At 55.5% G+C, this 18614-nt stretch overlaps 3 protein-coding genes across 7 annotated transcripts in view; 2 read left to right on the forward strand and 1 right to left on the reverse strand.

Moving 5' to 3' along the window:
• Nucleotides 1-261: 261 nt before the first annotated feature.
• RRP9 (ribosomal RNA processing 9, U3 small nucleolar RNA binding protein) lies at nt 262-8535 on the reverse strand. Its single transcript, XM_043443180.1, has 15 exons — nt 8342-8535; nt 7988-8070; nt 4809-4918; nt 4364-4431; nt 4240-4281; nt 3472-3598; nt 2748-2872; nt 2574-2666; nt 2068-2168; nt 1849-1983; nt 1705-1767; nt 1348-1493; nt 1187-1266; nt 522-595; nt 262-428 (listed from the first exon to the last, which is right to left on the reverse strand). Exons 1-15 carry the CDS (start codon nt 8426-8428, stop codon nt 335-337), a joined length of 1428 nt encoding a protein of 475 aa, XP_043299115.1. The 5' UTR covers nt 8429-8535; the 3' UTR covers nt 262-334.
• Nucleotides 8536-8872: 337 nt separating this feature from the next.
• Nucleotides 8873-16500, forward strand: PARP3 (poly(ADP-ribose) polymerase family member 3). 5 transcript variants are annotated; one of them, XM_043442785.1, is made up of 11 exons: nt 8873-9007; nt 9891-10080; nt 10444-10569; nt 10791-10979; nt 11139-11271; nt 11358-11584; nt 11813-11962; nt 12170-12256; nt 12504-12681; nt 13861-14016; nt 14451-16500. In XM_043442785.1, exons 2-11 carry the CDS (start codon nt 9898-9900, stop codon nt 14618-14620), a joined length of 1599 nt encoding a protein of 532 aa, XP_043298720.1. In that variant the 5' UTR covers nt 8873-9007; nt 9891-9897; the 3' UTR covers nt 14621-16500. The 5 variants fall into 5 exon arrangements, with proteins under 5 accessions (XP_043298720.1, XP_043298717.1, XP_043298718.1 ...); XM_043442782.1 differs by having other exon boundaries at nt 8977-9007; nt 9896-10080; XM_043442783.1 differs by lacking the exon at nt 8873-9007 and adding an exon at nt 9097-9250.
• Nucleotides 16501-18048: 1548 nt separating this feature from the next.
• Nucleotides 18049-18614, forward strand: part of LOC122424372 (protein mono-ADP-ribosyltransferase PARP3-like) — a 4642-nt gene continuing 4076 nt past the window's right edge. The window contains exon 1 of the mRNA XM_043442123.1: nt 18049-18090. Within this exon, the coding sequence (XP_043298058.1) occupies nt 18049-18090 (42 nt within the window). The remainder of the gene's footprint in view (nt 18091-18614) is intronic.

Consider the following 18614-nt stretch of genomic DNA (forward strand, 5'->3'; position numbering starts at 1 on the left):
AGTCCTCAGACCCCACAGCCAGCCCTTTACAGACACTGGACAGCCACAGCTTCTTGGCTGAGGGGTCAGTAGCTTCTGACCCCAATGAGCCCAGAGCAGGGGGTGGGAAGCTGGCCTAGTGAGGTCACAGAGGACACTCATGGTCCAGGAGCCAGAAGCCAGCTAAGGGCCCCATCCCCAAATTCCCTGGAAAGGCTAAAGCCCCTAGGCCTTAGTAAGCCATCTCTGCCCTCCCCACCCAAGAAGCTGGAGGAGACAAGGCCCAAAAGAGGAGACTTTTAATACAAAGAAAGCGGGGATGACCCGGGGAGAACTTAAATAAAGGGGATGGGTGTCAGGAGCCAGCAGCCGGGGGCCTGGGGGCCCTGCGGAGAGGGATGATGCAGACAGAATTCCGGGCCTCTTTGATCCGCCACCACCGGCCAAGCCTGTGGGAGGGAGGGATGCCGCTGAGGCCAGGCCCAGCGCCCCGCAGTGTCCACCTTTGTTCCCACCCTCGCCCCCCAAGGCGAGCCTCATACCTGTGCTCCTGCCCCACCCCAGCCACCAGGAAGTCCCCAGCACTGGAGAACTTGAGGCTGTTGATAAAGCCCACCTGAGAAGAGGGAAGGACAACACAGTGAGATATGAGAAGAGACCCTCCACCATAGCCCCGGCATCACAGTTAAAGGTCCACCCTGCTCTGCGCTCTGCCGCCTCACCTGGGCCTCAGCCTCCACATCTGTGAGATGGGGAAAGGAGATTACAGGCCTTGCAGAGAGTTTGTGGGGATTAGGGAGACAGTGTGCACCAAGTATGGCCTGGCTCCTGGCTCAGGAGACTCCATGACCAAGCCCTGAACTGCCACTCTGCCCTAGGCTGCCCCAAGTCCACACGCTAGCCTGGCATTCAGCCCAGCACCAGTCATGCAGAGCCCATCACAGGGCCAGGCCCTCTGTGCTCTGCGCACTTCCCTGCCTTGTACCCCAGCACCCAGGACAGGGCCTGGGGCTCCTTTGGGAGGGGAGTGGAGGCAGAGAAGGGAGAGGAAGAAGGGAGAGTTTCTGCAGGCCCTGTATTAGGAGCTGGAGCTACGAAGAGAAGTCACAGCTGGCCCTGCCCTGAGGAACCACCCTTCTGTCAGGAAAAGACTGGTAAGAGGCTTTGGAAAGTGGTAAAGACAGGCTGGTATTCATGCCCCACTCACCAGGGGGATGTCATAGAGAAGGTCAAGCTGCCGGAAGCCCTCTCCACATTGCCAGAGCCGCACAGAATTATTGTGGGAGCCTGGGAGACAGGGAGACAGTGAGCAACCTCCTCAGCAGCCCACCCTGGGATACCCTCCTCTCTGCCCCATAGGGCACCCACCTGTGGCCACAAGGTCTGTGTTGAGCAGGGCTGCCACTGCCGACACCCAGAAGGGCTGCTCCAAGCCCGGCTCCCCCCGCAGCCCATGGGCCTCACGCTGCAGGGCAAGTGGCCGCTTCTTGGAGAGGCCCCACAGGGCCACGGAACTGTGGACAGGGAGCAGGGTCAGTGAGAGCTTAGGGACAGGGCAGAGGGCCACACGGCAGGAAGGGACCGAGTGCGCACCTGCCACACAGAGCAGACAGGTGCGCTCTCTGCCTCAACGTCCCCACCTATGCAAAGGGGGCTACTCCAGCTCCCGACCAAGGGGATTTTCTATGCGGCAAGCCCGGGGCAGGGGCAGGAAGCAGCTCTTACCCGTCGTCTGCGCCCGACACCATATGCTCCTCGTTGATGAGCTGGATGCTGTCGATGGAGCCCCTGAAAAAGGAGCCGTGAGGGGCATGGCCCAGCCTCACCCCCAGCCCATGCTGCCCCCCACGCTGGGCACAGCCGGCCTACTGGTGGCCATAGAAGACAAGCTGGGACTCCTCTGGGATCTTCCACACACGCACGGTCCCGTCCCGGCCCCCGGCGGTCACACAGCACTCCCTGCTCAGAGCATCTAGTGCAGCCACAGCGTCCTGGTGCCCGAAGCTGGAGCAGGGGACAGACGGAGGATGAGGTCACCCGTGAACCTGAACACACGCGTGTGCATGCCCTCTCCCTGGGCACACTCACAGCGTCTCCACGTAGGAGTTCTCCGCCACATTCCACACCTTCACAGAGCGGTCATGGGACGTGCTGTAGAGCTGGTGGGTGCCTCTGCGGAACGCCAGCCCCTGGGGGTTCATGGAAAGAGGGAAGAAGGGGACCTGGGCTACAGCAGGCGAGACAGAGGTCAGGTCCAGGGACAACGTCCTGAAAAGCACGTCCTATGGCACAGGGAGCCAGCCCTCCTCGAGAGCACTCTGTGGGGCTCTATGTGGAGCCAGAGGTACAGTCACTTGCCCTTGTCAAGCAAGTACAGACTCCTCGGAGGCCTCCTTCTCCCTAGGCAAGCTCGACTCAATCTCCCCCAGCTCTTCCCCATTGCTTCCCCCTGTTTCTGTCCTATACACTAAAGTGCAGGCTCTATGAGGGTGAGGACCGTCTGCGTCAGTCACGCCATTCCCTGGAGCCCAGCACCAAGCCTGGCCCACTCCGGTGCTTGAGAAATGTCCGCTAAAGGAGGCCCAGCTCCTTACCGACACAGCGTCCCGGTGTCCTGTGAAGGTGTACAGGTGCTGGCAGCTCTGGGCCTCCCAAATGAGAATGAGTTTGCTGCGGTCGCCTGAAGCCTATGGGGACAAGGACAATGGCCAGAGGCACCCACCGTGTGCCCACACCTCTCACCCACCCCCGGGCCAACACAGCCTTACCAAGTACTTGCCATCAGAAGAGATGGCCATGCAGAGGACATGGGTGCTGTGGCCGGGGGGCTGCCCCTCGGCACCCTTCTTGGCTCGAGGGATCACATGAAGTTTCCGTCCACTCTCCACGCTCCCTGGCACCAAGGGGAAGACAGATGCTACTAGGACTGGGGTAGGCATCTGGCAGCCCCCTTCAAGGGCCCCATGGGACCGTGGAAAAAGTCCTGGCCTCAGGTCAGAAGATCTGGCTCAGCCACTGTGAGCCCCTGGACAAGTCACCCCAGTTTCCTCATCTGTTAAGTGATGCCAGTAATCCCAAAGGGCAGCCAGGAAGCCCGGAAGAGAAGGAACAGGAAAGTGCTTGGGACTGATGGGGCGAGCTCTTTCTGTTACTACTGTGGATGGAGGAGGCCAGCCCTCAGCGGCCAAAGGCCAGGAACCCAGGAGGACCAGGAACTCAATCCCAGGGCTCTGCAGAACCTCAGCATCATCTAGTCCAACCCCACCCCACAGCATCAATTCCATCATCCCGCCTCCCCTCCATCTCCGATGACAGTCACAGGGAGCTCACAAAGCCCCATTCCTGGGCAGACACTTCCACCGTCACCCAGAAAACACCTCTCAGGGAGCAAACCTGCCTCCAGAAGCTTTCCCCATCAGGCCTCCCTCCTCCCCAGACCAGCCCTCCCAGATCATCCCTTGGGGCTGCACCCCCACCTAGGCACTCACTCACACTTAATAATGGTGCAGTCTTTGGCAGCAGAAAAGATGGCCAGGTCGTCAGGGGTGACAACCAAACACGTGATAGACAGCTGGTGGCCCCGTAAAATTCGAATGTCAGCCGGGTCTGGGGCCTGGATCTAGGCAGGCAGGGGCTGGGTCACTGCGACTGGGGGCAGGAAGGCCCCCGTACACACGCGCACACACACACACACACACACACACACACACACAGAGACTGGGGCCTGGATCTAGGCAGGCAGGGGCTGGGTCACTGCGACTGGGGTCAGGAAGGCCCCCGTACACACACACACACACACACACGGGCCTGGATCTAGGCAGATGCGACTGGGGGCAGGAAGGCCCCACACACACAACACACACACACACACACACACACACCGGGGCCTGGATCTAGGCAGGCAGGGGCTGGGTCACTGCGACTGGGGGCAGGAAGGCCCCCGTACACACACACACACACACACACACTGGGCAGGAAGGCCCCCGTACACACACACACACACACACACACACACACACGCCACCCTTTCCCACCACACACACACACACACACACACACACACACACACACGCCACCCTTTCCCACCACACTGCCAAGAAGGAAAGCCAAGCCCAAGGTGGCAAGGACTGACCCTGTCTGGCCAGGTGCCCACTGCGTTCCACAGCAGAGACCGCACAGCCTGAGTCCCCAGCTGGGCCATCTGCCCACCGACCCCGGTGATTCCCTCCAATCTGACACCAAAGTACCCTGTCCACTCACCTCCTTTGCCACTGACTTCTGCAGCCTGCCCCTCTGCTCGAGCTGCATGGAGAGGAGAGGAATGAGATCCCAGAAGCAGACCAATCCCATCCCTTCCCTCCCACCCCTCTCCCTCCACACTTACCACATCCTCCTTCAGCCTCCCTGCCACCTGGTCCTCCTCAAATTCACGGGCCTCGGCCTTCTCCTCCTCTGCGTAGGACAGAGGAGCCCAAGTAAACCCAGGCCAAGACCTCACTTTTCCCTTCCCATCCCAACCTGCCGCCTCAGTCCTAGGCCCTGAACACTTGGGCTGTGTCCCATGGAAGTTCAGGCCACCTTGAGCAAAGGCGGGGGGGAGGGCAGGGAGGGCTGGATGATCTCCTCCTGCCCACCCTCTAGCTTTGCTTATCAGATCAGTCTAAAGCCCCACGAAGCCTGGCCCGCCCGAGGAGTTCCATTAGAGCTCGCGGCCACCCTCCCATAGGGCAGCCAGCACCTGCAGCCCCGGCTGCCCAGCAGGCACCTGCATCAGTCACCCACCAGGGGGCACAGGCCATGCCCCTCACCTGCCCAGCCCACAGGCTCACCTTGCTGCCTGAGCTGCTCAAGGTAGACCTTGGCCAAGCGCAGCTTCTTCTCCTGTGCGGTCTCCTCCAGCTCCTCTTCCTCCTCCTCCTCAGTCCTCCTGGGAGCTAGACTGTGGGCAGGAGCAGGCTGCGTTTGAGGAGGTTCAGCCCACTCCTCTGGCCACTAGGACTCTGCCTCCTCACTGCTTTCCCTGCCACTTGACCACCTCCATCCCTGCCAGCCCTCATGGCCAGTGAGCATACACACAGAAAACTGAAAAAAGACATGACTTACCAAACTGAAAGGGCCCATCCAGGGACCAACATAAGGGTGAAAATAGACCCCAAACCCAAAGACATAACTGTGAAATCACTCAACTCTGGAGGGAAAGAGAAGGTTCTATAGGTCCAAGAAAAATCAGATCATGTTCAAAGGGTCAAGAATCAAAATGACTCCAGACATCCCTCAACACCAGCCCTGAGAGCAGGAAACAAAGGAGCTGCACACACAAGATTCGGAGTAAAATGTTAACCACTGGAATGGCATGCCAAATGAAACCATCAATGATGAACGAAGATATTTTCAGGTGTACGAGGTGCCAGAGAATTGGTCCCTTCTCCTCCTCTTAAGGATGGAGGGTGTGCTTCCCGAACGAGAAGAGTGACCTAAGAATGGGGAAGGTGTGAAAGTGTTAGCTGCTCAGTCATGTTTGACTCTTTGCAACCTCATGGACTGTAGCCCACCAGGCTCCTCTGTTCACATAATTCTCCGTGAATACTGAGAGTGGGTTGCCATTCCCTTCTGAAGGGAATGCCGAAGTGGGTTGGGAATACTGAAAAAGACTAAAGTAGGCTGCCATTCCCTTCTCCAGGGGAGCTTTCCGACCCAGGGATAGAACCTAGGTCTCCTGCATCACAGGCTGATTCTTTACTCTCTGAGCCAGGCACGGGAGACATGAAACAGAAGATCCAACGTGGAAAGCAGAAAAGGTAGATCTCAAAACAAGAACCACCCCCAGACACAAGGGAGCTGCCAACCCAGATCTGACGTGAGGAACCAAGAGGCAGACACACTGGGACTATCATCGCCCCATCCTCACTGCTGAAGCACCATCCTCTACCCTGAGGATGGGATTCCAGGTGAAGCTTGACTGGGTCTGGCTTGATCTTGAGAAGATCTTGATTTCCCCTCCACACCCCTCACTTAAGATGAGTCCTATGCTGACTTGCTCCTTGGAGCTGGAGGTAAGTCATGGGAACTCAGAAGCAGAAAACCTAGGGCCGCCTGTTCCCTCTGATCACATGCCTGCAGCTATCTAGTCCCTGTCAGGCACCCCGACCATTTCCAAGACTCGTCCATGACCTTGCCCACAGCTTCCCCAGAAGGGACATTGGAAATTCTCAAGGAAGCCAAGGCCTCGTGCTCTTGAGACCAGTTAGTACCCAGCGCCCAGCAAGTCTTCAGCCGACAGAGCTGGTGCTGCCCTTCTCTCATACAACCAAGGTCTACACGTCTACTCAGTTTACCCAAAGGAATAAATCTTTGTTTAGGGTTCACACATAGGAGATGGAACTCCAAAGAAAATCAAGAGAAGCATACACCATTATAATTCCACTCATATAACATTCTGGAAAAGGTAAAATTCTAGGGACAGCGGTTACCAGAGGGGAGAGAGAAAGAGGAACTGACTACAAAGGAGCCAGGGGTAATTTTGGAGGGTGGTAAAACCCTTCTATATCTTCATAGTGGTGCCAGTTTATATGAGTCTGTTACAACTCACAGAAAGGTACACTAAGAAACAAATATCACTGTATGTAAATTACATCTGAATCAGAAAAGGAAAAAAAAAAAGGAGATAAAGAAAAAGGAAGGAAACCAAAGAAATTATTAACTCAGGTCAGGAATGGCAGTTGGGTCTTCTACGTTTCTGCACAGGTCTAGTTCTGGTGGGTGCACAGAGGTCTATCATTTCATCATTACTGTCTATGGTACAATTACATTTCATGAACTCTTCTGTAGCTAATAAATTTCACAACACATTTTAAAAATATTTAAAAGTGCTTCACACGGGGCCTGGCACACACCCGCCATAACCTCAGGACTACAAAAAGTAAAGAAACTCCTGCGAGCAGGTTAAAACCAACATGTACTCAATATTGACAGGCAGAATTTCTAAAGCCAACTTTAAAAACATAATAATTTAACATTTCAATTTATTTAGTTTTTGGCTGCAGTAGGTCTTTGTTGCTGTGCGTGGGCTTTTTCTAGGTGTGACACGTGGGGACTGTTCTCTAGCTGTGGTGCATGAGCTTCTCACTGTGGTGACTTCTCTGAAGAGCACAGCCTCTAGGTCGTGTGGGCTCAGTAGTTGTGGCACACAGTCTTAGTTGCCCTGTGGCATGTGGAATCTTCCCAGACCAGGGATTGAACCCATACTGGCAGGTGGATTCTTAGCCACTGGACCACCGGGGAAGTCCTCTTAAAGCCAACTGTTAAGGAAGGCACCAGGATTTCCTGGTGTGACAGCTTCCATTCCACAAGGTCAGGCCTGACACCTTGCTAGCCCACTTTGAACTCCGCAGTATGTTTCACCCCCACCACATGCAGAATGAAGGAGGTACACAAAGCCCTTCACAATCTGGATGCATGCACCACCTGCCCTTCCACCCTCTCCATCTTCCATTTAGCCCATTTAACCCCTAGACTTTTCTCTGATCCCTGAATGCCTTCCCTACCTCTCCATAGGAAGCCCTCCTGATCTCTCCAAGCCTTATTTAAACTCCCCTTCTCTGTTCCCACAACACACAGCTCTAAGATACGCCTCCCATCACAACACACAGTCTTCACCTGCCTGCTCATCTCTGTTCTCAAAACAATGAAACTAGTGCCTGGCACTCTCAGTAACTGAAATTGTGACGAACTAGCAAGCATTTCTTATATCCTCCCCTTGCCTGGAGTTCAGCTCCCTGTCACGAGCCAGGAAGGTTCAGCAGGTCTCCCATTGGGACTGGGGGTCCGCCCCACACAGAGACCCTGCAGAGAAGGAAATGACAGTTCTCAGGGTCAGAAAGTGGAGGAAAGAGTCAAGACCTGAGATCCTGGGTTCTGGCCCAGTTCTAGCACCCCTTCAACTGAGGATTCCTTCCATACACCATGGGTCCCAGGGTTCCTTTCCACTAGGTGGAAAAAAAGAGCTCACCTCTCACTCTCCGAGTCGCTCGAGATCTCCTCATTCATCTTGCCGCCACCCTTGGACTTGCCCTTGTCCCCAAAGGAGTCGCCCTGGGAATTATAGAATACATTTTTTGTCAGGGGTCCCAACCACTCGGGCTCTGACCAAGAGTCCCTTAGGGTCCCTCGAGAGCCACTGGGAAAGGCGGTGGCCCCTGGCTAAAGTGAAAGCCTTTTCAGGATTTGACGCACAGAGAAAGGGACGAAGCTGACTCCAAACCGGGTCCCGGGGGTGAGGGGACCGGGGCCGGGACCCCCGGATGGGATTAGGGTGGTCCCAATAGGCGGGATAGAGCCCCGCCTGCCAAAGAGCCATGCTCACCTTTCGCCGCCGCTTGCCGGCCCCCGCACCAGCCCCAGCCCCTGAGGCCGGCTTTCCCCTCTTACGAGCCGCCCCTGTCGCCGACATGCTGCCCACGGTGCGTGTTGCAGTCAGCCGCTGGAGACCTCACGTGGCGGCTAAACCCGGCAGTCCCACCAGACTCCCCGCTGGGATAGGCTCCCACCACTCTGTAGGTCCCGCCTCCCACAGCTCTATTGGGTCCTTGGATAGGTTCTGTCACGCCCCCAAGCGCCCATAGGGTAAATGCTTGTGGCCCCGCCTCCTAAAGTTCCTATAGGCTCCCGCGCCCCGGCTCGGAAGGTAAAGGAAGCAAGCCTTTTTCCGGCGCTTCCGGCCAACGACTGTGGCGCATGCGCCCCGCCGCTGACTGACGTCTGAAGAGGGGTCGGACTCCGACGCCTTCTCTGTGTTTGCGCCCCTTGGACGCTGGGGGGCGTCAGAGATGCAGGGTTCCTTTACATGGACCGTGACTCCTCCCGGTCAGGGGCGGGGGCCTGGGTGAGAGTCTGACTCCCTAGTAACCGGGGGAGAGGGAGCCAGGCAGTCCCTGGGAGAGGAAGGCAATGCCTGCACCTGCGGCCAAGGTCACTTGACAAACCGGTGGACACGTATTGCATGCCTCAGGCAAGATGTGCAGCGCTAAGGGTGCGTCAGTCCCCTGGGCTTTGGCTGTGTCCAGATCAAGTGTCCACCCATCCATGGGACAGGCTGCCCCTCCTCGGCCTGCCCAGCCTCTGACTCACCAGACTGGTGACCAAATAACTGGAAATCTACCCACACCCAGTTCATCCCTGCTCCCCTAAGGCTTACAGAGGGTTGTTAGAATTGACTGCCTAGGAGGTACTGACCGGGTGCCCACCACTTCTCCCAGGTCCCTGCTTCTCTTAGGTGAGTGCCCTATGGCCCTGCCCACAGCCCTCCACAGGGCAGGGCAGGGCCGGGTGGGTGTGACTGGCTTTTGCCCTCCGGCAGTTCAGTGCCACTGGTCTAGGACCCAGACTGGCATCCCAGAAGTCTTGAGTCTGCTGGGAAGTTTCTGTGCTACTGGGTCCCAAGCTCTGGAGGGACAGAGCTGGCCTCATGAGTGCTGCCCCCAGGAGCCACTGCCCACTCTCCTCCATAGCTGGGGTGACTCAGCCCAGCAGCCATGCCAGGTCCAAGTCAGCTGAGAGGGGGGAGGGACAGAGAGTGCTCTGCCAGGAGGAGTCCAGAAGTGGGAGGGGGGAGATTTTCCTTTCACTTTCCCTTCCACCTCAGTATACACAGGAGAGCTAGAGAGGGTGGAGAGCCCCTCTTCCTCAATCAAACTGGGAAGACGGTACAGAGGCCAGGCCTGGTCCCAGTGACTAGAGAAAGGGGTGTATCTGGGGTGCAGAGATCTGGTTTTGGTCAGGGACCAGGGGAGGGGGCGGAAATGGAGGCAGAGGGAGGTTGCCAAAGGCAAACTCAGGGTGGGGCAAGTTGGTGCTGTGCCAGCCAGGTCAGGTACAAAGGCCGTGGAGGTCTGAGGGACTCCTCTGTGCCACAGAACAGCCATGGCTCCAAAGCGCAAGCTCCAAGTGCAGCATGAGGGTCCTGAGAAGAAGAAGGGGCGACAGGGGGCAGAAGAGGAGGACAGTTTCCGTTCCACTGCTGAGGCCCTCAAGGCTGCGCCCACAGAGAAGTGCATAGCCCAAGTGGACCCCTCATGTCCACTCAGCGGCAACCCTGGAACCCAGGTAAGCTGTAGTCCCCAGCCAGTCCCGATGCCTGCTCCCTCCTGGGTACAAGGACACTCAGACCTGCTCCCCACCCCCTTGGCTCTGGCCAGGTGGTTCCAGGCTGCTGTGTTCTCCTGAGACCCCAGAGGTCAGGCAGGGCTATAGCCCATCAGATCCAGGCAGGTCACGTCTGCTCTTCAGACTACAGGGCAAGCCCCTGAGCTTCTCAGGCTTTCCCCTACCACATTTAAGGCAGGGTTCCCGGACAGGGCCTCCTCTGACGCCCCAGTGCAGTCTGATTCCTGGCAGCGTCCAGCCAGGCACCCCAGGGGTGGCCTGAGCCAGCCTGCCCTCCCTGCACTGCACCCCGTCTGGCCACAGGTGCATGAAGACTACGACTGTACCCTGAACCAAACCAACATTGGGAACAACAACAACAAGTTCTACATCATACAGCTGCTGGAAGAAGGTGACTGCTTCTTCTGCTGGAACCGCTGGGGACGCGTGGTGAGTGCCACCCACCCATCCTGTGCCCACCTCCTCCCCACCTCTCCCTGCTCGGTGCATGCCTGCTGCCCCCAAGGGTCCCCACAGCTTACTCAGGCCAAAAGGCCACAGCCGCTAACTGTGGCCCTGCCCCACCTCTGACGCCCAGGGGCACTTGGCACAGGCTGGCACAACAGAGGCCGGCAAGCATTTATGGCGGGCACTGTGGCTGTCGCTTTCAGGGAGAGGTGGGCCAGTCCAAGCTCAGCCGCTTCGTGTCACTGGAGGATGCGAAGAAGGACTTTGAGAAGAAATTTCGGGACAAGACCAAGAACAGCTGGGCAGAGCGGGATCACTTTGTGGCCCACCCCGGCAAGTATACACTTATCGAAGTGCAGAGAGAGGACGAGGCCCAGGAAGTCGTGGTGAAGGTGAAGTGGTCAGGGAGGGAGGGTGGGCCTGGGCCGAGGGAGGGGACCACTACTGCCTGGCTGTGCACCCAGGACAGGCCTCGCTCTCTAGCCTCGACCTGCTCTGGCTGCAAGTGCCCAGCCCAGCTGCTCCTGCCCATATGCGTCCTCTACCCCTAGGTGGATGGAGGCCCAGTGAGGGCCGTGGTTCAGCAGGTACGGCCCTGCTCCTTGGATGCAGCCACGCAGAAGCTCATCACCAACATCTTCAGCAAGGACATGTTTCAGAATGCCATGGCCCTCATGAACCTGGGTGAGGAGTGGGGGGCAGGCAGGGTAACAGGAGCCTGGGGGTGGCAAGGCTGCGAGGCAGTCTCCTCACTCTCCCCATCCCCCCAGATGTGAAGAAGATGCCACTGGGGAAGTTGAGCAAGCAGCAGATCGCCCAGGGGTTCGAGGCCTTGGAGGCAGTGGAGGCGGCCCTGAAAGCCCCCGCAGACGGTGGGCACAGCCTAGAGGAACTGTCCTCCCACTTCTACACTGTAATTCCCCACAACTTCGGCCGCAGCCGACCCCCACCCATCAACTCCCCTGAGCTTCTGCAGGCCAAGAAGGACATGTTGCTGGTGAGGGCTGGCAGGTTACAAAGCAGACAGACGGGGCAAGAGATATGGGGGGCAGAGAGATGGACTGTGACGAGCAGGCCGAAGGACAGAGGAGGGGAAGGCCAGGCAGATAGATGGGGTGCGGCTGAATAGGTAAGACACACAGGTGGGGCAGCCATGGTCCTAGTCAGGTGGGAGGGCAAGGGAGGCTCAAGGGGACAGCCAGGCTGCCAATGCCCATCACCTTAGGTGCTGGTGGACATCGAGCTGGCACAGACCCTGCAGGCAGCCCCCGAGGAGATAAAGAAAGTGGAGGAGGTGCCACACCCACTGGACCGAGATTACCAGTTCCTCAAGTGCCAGCTCCAGCTGCTAGACCCAGAGATGCCTGAGTACAAGGTGGGCCGGGCCCCGCAGAGGAGCCGAGCTAGCAGTGGGCACTGTTCCTCTGCCTGTCTGCCCTCCAGGTGCCCAGAGGGGTCCCTCGCCCTGGGCCTTCTCTCGCTGTGTCTCCAGGCCCTGAGGAGAGCCCTGGGACTGGGGGACAAGAGGAGGTTGGTCCACATGTCTCTTGCTCTTGACACCCAACTTCTGCTGTCCCTGCAGGTGATACATGCCTACTTAAAACAGACTAGCAACAGCTTCAGGCCCCCTGCTCTTCAACACGTTTGGAAAGTGGACCGAGAAGGGGAGGTGAGGGAGAGTCCCCCCATTACCACTACCTTCTCCCTGAGAGAGATGGCCTTGGCTTACCCACTCCTTAGGGAGTAGGCTGAGCCACTCTGACCAGTTTCCACCAGGCCTAGGTCTTGTGCATGTGTGCATGAGTATGTGACTGGCTGGGGGGGCCCTTGGCCTTGGTTATCTCCTCTGATAGCAGACAGAAGCACCTGAGCTTGGGGGGCATGACTCTCCTGCTTCCCACCTCCCCCCACCCCAGGGAGATCGGTTCCAGGTCCACGCCAAGCTGGGTAATCGGAAGCTACTGTGGCATGGCACCAACGTGGCCGTGGTGGCTGCCATCCTCACCAGCGGGCTCCGCATTATGCCACATTCTGGAGGCCGTGTTGGCAAGGGCATCTACTTCGCCTCAGAGAACCGCAAGTCGGCTGGCTATGGTGAGGTGTCCCTCAGGGCCAAGTCCTGAGTGGGCATGTCGACACTGAGGAGCACGGGGCCAATTGCTTGTCCAATTGGTGGTGGACCCAGGAGAGGATCTCTTGGATGCTTACTGACTCGAGAGCTCAGTGGGGAATCCTGGCAGTTGGGGGACTCAGGAGGCATCTGGTGGTCAGGACAGCTTCCTGGGATGGGGTGGCGATGTGGATAGGATGAAGGTGCCAACCTGACCTGGGGAGGGGGTCGGTGAAAGAGGAGCCTTTGAGGTAAAGTAGCCCAGGGGTGGCACGAAGCTGGGAGGCTGCAGCAGGTCAGCATCTCTGAGCACAGCCTGATAACAAAGCTTAGAGAAAATGCCTGGTGTGGATGGGGGGCTTGGGGCCCAGGACGATCAAAGGAACCTCTTCAGAGAAAGATGGGGAGTACAGTTGAACATGGCTGGAGCCACAGGGAGGGTGGCTAAGGTCAGAGGCTGCTGGGAGGCTGTGTTCCCATCCAGGCCAACTATGATGGGCGCCCACTCCAGGGCAGTGGATGGAGGAGGAGAGAAGCCAGGAGAGGAGTATGTGAGAGGTGGGATGGGCAGTGTATGGGATAGGGTGGAGGGTGTCTCTGATGACCCCCAAGTTTCTGTCCAGAGGTGTCCTCACTGAGCTGATCTCCCTATACTGGCTCCTCGGTCCCGGTTGACTGCATTATTGGAGACCACCACCTGCCCCCACTCAGGAGAATAAGGTCGGAGGAGTCATCTAAGAACAGATGGGGCTGAAGGTTGCTCAAGGCCTGGGAGCCCACTAGGAGGGCAGAAGAGCCTAAGAAGGAGAGGAGGGTGGCCTCAGGACATCTTTGTAAGAGGATCCCAGGATAGAGGGTGAAGGAGGCCAGTGGCAAAATCAGCAGAGCAGGCTAGAAGAGCCCCTGCCCCAGATATGGTCACTGAAAGGCCATTACTGACCTTGGTGAGGGTGGCAGAGGCCTGGCCTCTGAGCTGAGAGGAGAAAAGAGGCAGGAAGGGACAAGGAGCCTGGAGAAATGGTAGGAGGAAGGATGGAAGAAGGATGAGCACTTTTCTGGGCCTGGGCAGCAAAGCCAAAGGAGATAACAATGCAGCAGAGAGGGGCCCAGGGAGTCAGGCAGAGGGCCAGTCTGCCTACCCTGAGCCTTCCTGTGTCCCCCAGTTACTGGCATGTCCTGCGGGGCCCATCACATTGGCTACATGTTCCTGGGTGAGGTGGCACTGGGCAGAGAGTACCACATCACCGTCGACGAGCCCAGCTTGAAGCAGCCACCCTCTGGCTTTGACAGTGTCATTGCCCGTGGCCACACAGAGCCTGGTGAGTCTCAGGAAGCTGGGCAGGCCTAAGGATAGAGGTGAGGCTGAGATGAAGCAGGATGCTTTCAGGGAGAAGGTGAGCAGGAAAGGGACTGTGAAGAAGGACAAGAAGAAGCCGGCTTCCTCACTGTAGTCCTTCACTTTGTCATTCAACATACGCTCACTGGTTCAACAGATCATTCCTGGGCACCCAGGAGGGCTTCAAAGAAGAGGTGTCATTGACTGAGCGTGGAAAAATGAGCAAGCATTTTCCAGGCAGAGAAATGGGGGAGGAGATTCTAGGCAGAAGGCCCACCCTGTGCAGCAGTTTGGAGGTTGGCTGGGGGGAACGAGTGGGCACTCCCTATGATAGAAGAGCATAGGGGGTAGGACTAACTGGTAAAGCCAAGGACCAGTGGCCCTTGGGTCACCCATGGCCTTTGCTGTGCCCTGCAGATCCAACCCAGGACACTGAGCTGGAGCTAGATGGCCAGCGAGTAGTGGTGCCCCAGGGCCAGCCCATGCCCTGCCCAGAGTTCAGAAGCTCCAGCTTTTCCCAGAGCGAATATCTCATCTACCAGGAGAGCCAGTGCCGCCTGCGCTACCTGCTAGAGATTCACCTCTGAGCTGTCCACCCAACCCTCCCGCCCCCTGCCAGGAGCCCGACCATCATCCTCAATCCCATATCCACTTCCTGCTCTCACATCTCCCTCCTGTGTTCCAGTGATCCCCTCTCTGTTGGTTCTGGCATGGCTGTGGCCTCAGTCTCACCTCCTAAGGTGATGGGTGTGATGGACTGCAACATGAATGCAGCAGCCTATTCAAGGCTGTGTAGTTAGAGGGGCACAAACTGAAAGTGGGTGGGTCCCACATCCACCCAGGCCATCCACTCTGACCTAACTGTCCATCCAAGAGAGGTGAGATGATGGATTTCCCTGGCGGTCCAGTGGTTAAGACTCTGCTTTCACTGCAGGGTGCACAGGTTCGACCCCTGGTTGGGGAACTAAGATCCCACAAGATTAGTGGCAAAAAATAAATGAATAAACAAGAGAGGTAGACTGCACATCAGGCATGCACAGGCAAGTTTATTAAACATTGTATTGGCGTACTCCCTGGCCTCTGCTTGTCTGTGCCATAGCTGCACCAGGCCTGGGCCTCCTTGCTCTCCAGGGCAACTCACCACACCGCACAGCATTTCCAGCCCCACTCCAGGGAGTGACCACTCACACTCACATAGTCATACACACACTCCCACCCACTGTGGTCACAGTCTATGTTGGTCCTTGCAACAACTGTCCTCCTCTGATCATTGAGCCTCTGAAAGGGACCCTTCCCATCCACTCAGAGCTGTTAGTCATGTGGGGACCCATCTGGTGATTTCTTCAGTCCAGACACAGCCAGGCAAATCAAGCATTTCCCGTGTCTTGCCACCAAACACCCATGTGTGTCTTTTATCTATTATAAATGAGTTGAGAATATTTGTGAGGGGTTCAACTCTGCTGTCATGAAAGGAATGGTAATTATCAACCCAGGTTACTCTGTCCACAAACGAGAGGAGCAGACCCTAGACAGCAGGTCAGGATCCAGTGCTTGGTCATACCCTGCATTTTGTTGTCATTCTCTTTGATTTCCTTTAATCTGAAACCATTTTTGAGCCTTTTCTTTTCCCTCCATAACTTTTGACACTCTTGACACTCCTAAAGAGTACAGGTCAGTTGTTTTATAGACTCTCTCAGTTCATGTTTGTCTGATATTTTGCAATAATTAGATTCAGGCATTGCAGTTTGGCAGGAACATTACGTGAATGACATGTCCTTGGTGTACTATATCAGGAGGGACATATCCCATCCTTGGTGATGTAACTTTGATTGCTCAAAGTCGTGTCCACCAGGTTGTTCCACTAGGAAGTTATCATTTCCTCCATTTGTAATTGATCAGTAATCTGTGGGGAAATATTTTGAGGTGTAAATGTCCCATTCCTTATCAACTTTCACCTACTAGCTTTTACATTTAGTGACGATTTTTACCTGAAATTGGTGACTTTAATGAATTTTTGCTAAGATGGTTGCAAATTTTTATCTAATTCCATCATTTCTTCTATGTTTATTAGTAACAGTCACCTTTCTTTCCTTATTATCAGTATGGACCTGTGGGTTCCGATTATATTCAGTGGGTTCCAATCCATTATGGTTACTGTTTTGATCCTCAAATTGTCCCTGCTTTGGCCAGCAGAAGGTCCTTCAGGCTAACTCCTGTGTCTACACTATTTTGTGAGCACTTCCTTATGTTCTGGTTATTACATGATGTTCCAGGCTCATCTTGTACAAACCTAGAATCAGCCATTTCTCCACAGGGGTTCCCCAGAGCAGGGGATGATATTGAGAATCCAATATCTGGGCAGAGGTATGCTCCTTGGAACTGCGTGTCATTGCTTTTAAGTCCTGGTAGCAAAGAGGACTAGGAAATATGTACATGTAAATAAACACATCTCTCTCTGTTTCTCCAATTCCAATGTGTCCTTCCATTCTTCCCCAAATCTATAATTATACTCCCTTCCCCTATAGTCAGAACCTTGGTTCACATCAACCTCAAATCATTTACTTATTTGCTTAATCCCACACAAAAGCAGTTTCAGAATTGCTGTACCCATAACCATTGTGAAAAACAAACTTGCTAAGTAGAGTTCAAGATTTTATCAAACCTATTCAAGCTAACTTTTTTGTCTTTAGACTGAAGTTCAATGGTCAAAGCAACAATTTGAACACAGGTTCCAATATTACTTGGATTAGTTATTTATTTCCCTTCATCGTGGTGGTTATTCATTTGAAATGCAGGTACGTTCATTTGTTTCTAAATATATTCACTTTTAGGGGGCTTTCTCATCTTTGTTTATTTTTATTTTTTTCAACACACAGACCATTAATATGGTCCTCCAAAATCCAGTCTGTCCAAATCTGTGCTCAGAAGAGTGTTCTTCTCCTAGCCCTCTCACTCCAGGCTCCATGCCCACCAACCTACTGTAGTTTCTGGTTTATCCTCCCTGCATTCCTTTTTGGGAAAAAAAAAAAAAAGATGATAAACTACAAAATGTTTTCACTGTTAATTTAGTTGAACGATTTTGGAGGGAGAATGCACTCCCCAACCCACCATAGTCCCCATCCCTGCCTATTGCCTTCCCCAGGCACCTGTTCTCATCTGCTTTCCCATCTGGTCCTGCTGAGTCCTCCCTAGGCCCTACAGGCCTAACTGGGCAGTGGGAAAGCCAATGCCCTCTCCTTCCTCTGAACCAGGACCTCAGATTCACCGCCTAGAGGCAAATACCCACATCAAAGTTGTGATCAGGTACGGGAAGTAGTGACTGTGTGGACAGAGCATAGGAAGCAGGTGACCCAGATTCCAGGTACAACTCAGCTGGGTAATCTAGAACACATGCCTTCCCTCTCTGAGCACCAATCTCATCCAAATAACAGAGAACTGGACCAGGGCCCTTCAAATTCCAGCAGCAGGTGAGCTAAACCCAGAGATCCATGCCCTGTTGTCTGCCACTCTGATCCGTGCCGGTGTGGACTGTGTGCCTGTGAGGCACAGACACAAGCAAGACACAGATAAGGTCCCTGCTACCAAGGGGCTTGCATTCTAGTAAAACAGGCTCTAAGCAGCATTTGCGTAGATATGAAATACAATTTCAAGTAGGAAAAGGGCCAGTAAGAAAAATAAAACAGGGTTAAAGAAGTAGTGATGGGAAAGTGGAACAATTTTAAGAAGGATGGTCACTGAAGGCAGAGACCTGAATTAGGTGAGAGGGCGAGTCATTAAGAGATCTGGGGGAAGGGTGTTCTGATGGAAGAAACAGCAAATGCAAACTTCCTCAAGGGGAAAGGGAGTTCGATAGTTTGCGGACACAGGTCGATAATATGGGATGGGCAAGGGGAAGGCCGGGTGCAGATGCAGAGTGATAGGTAGGGAAAAACGGGGGCGACCCATCTCTGAGGCAGACAGGGGCTGAGGCCGCTACATTCGGTGCATAGGATGGGCGGCACGGGCTCTCTCGACGATGAGTGCACGGATCGTCGACCCCGCGCTGATTTGTGGGATCGTTTAGTAGACTTGACATCTCTGGCCAGGCTCAATACGAGGAGGTGTGGAATATGTGTCACCGCGATGCCTATGGCAAAGCAAAGACCAGCCGTAATGCTCAGCTGCCGTCCTCTCATGGCTATCCGACAAGTAGATAATTACAAAGAACAACGAGACTGACACTCAGCAGGCTACAAGCGGGCAATCCCAGCCGTAGCGGCTTAGCGTCACACAGCCTCTGCGAGGTCTGGCTTCTGGTTGCCCACCAAGGGTGCGGACCTGCCAGCCAGAGGCCTCTTAGATTCGGAGTGGGGCAGTGGCATCCACGTGGTGTTGAGCGGGTGTTCAGGGGCCACGCGACTGGGCGGGGGCCTAGGAGGGCCCGTTGCGGGCTGTGCCCGCTCCCGCCAGTAGTGGACAGACTCTCTCCACCACAGTTCACGAGGCACCTCCCTTCCCCCCGCCCCTGACGGCAGGCGTTCTCAGGGGGTTCGGAGGCAGGCTGCCCTCCGTCCCTGCCCTGGCTGGTCACCCACAGGCCCG

Source organism: Cervus canadensis, chromosome 22 (assembly GCF_019320065.1).
Source record: "Cervus canadensis isolate Bull #8, Minnesota chromosome 22, ASM1932006v1, whole genome shotgun sequence".
In the NCBI taxonomy this organism is placed as follows: domain Eukaryota; kingdom Metazoa; phylum Chordata; class Mammalia; order Artiodactyla; family Cervidae; genus Cervus; species Cervus canadensis.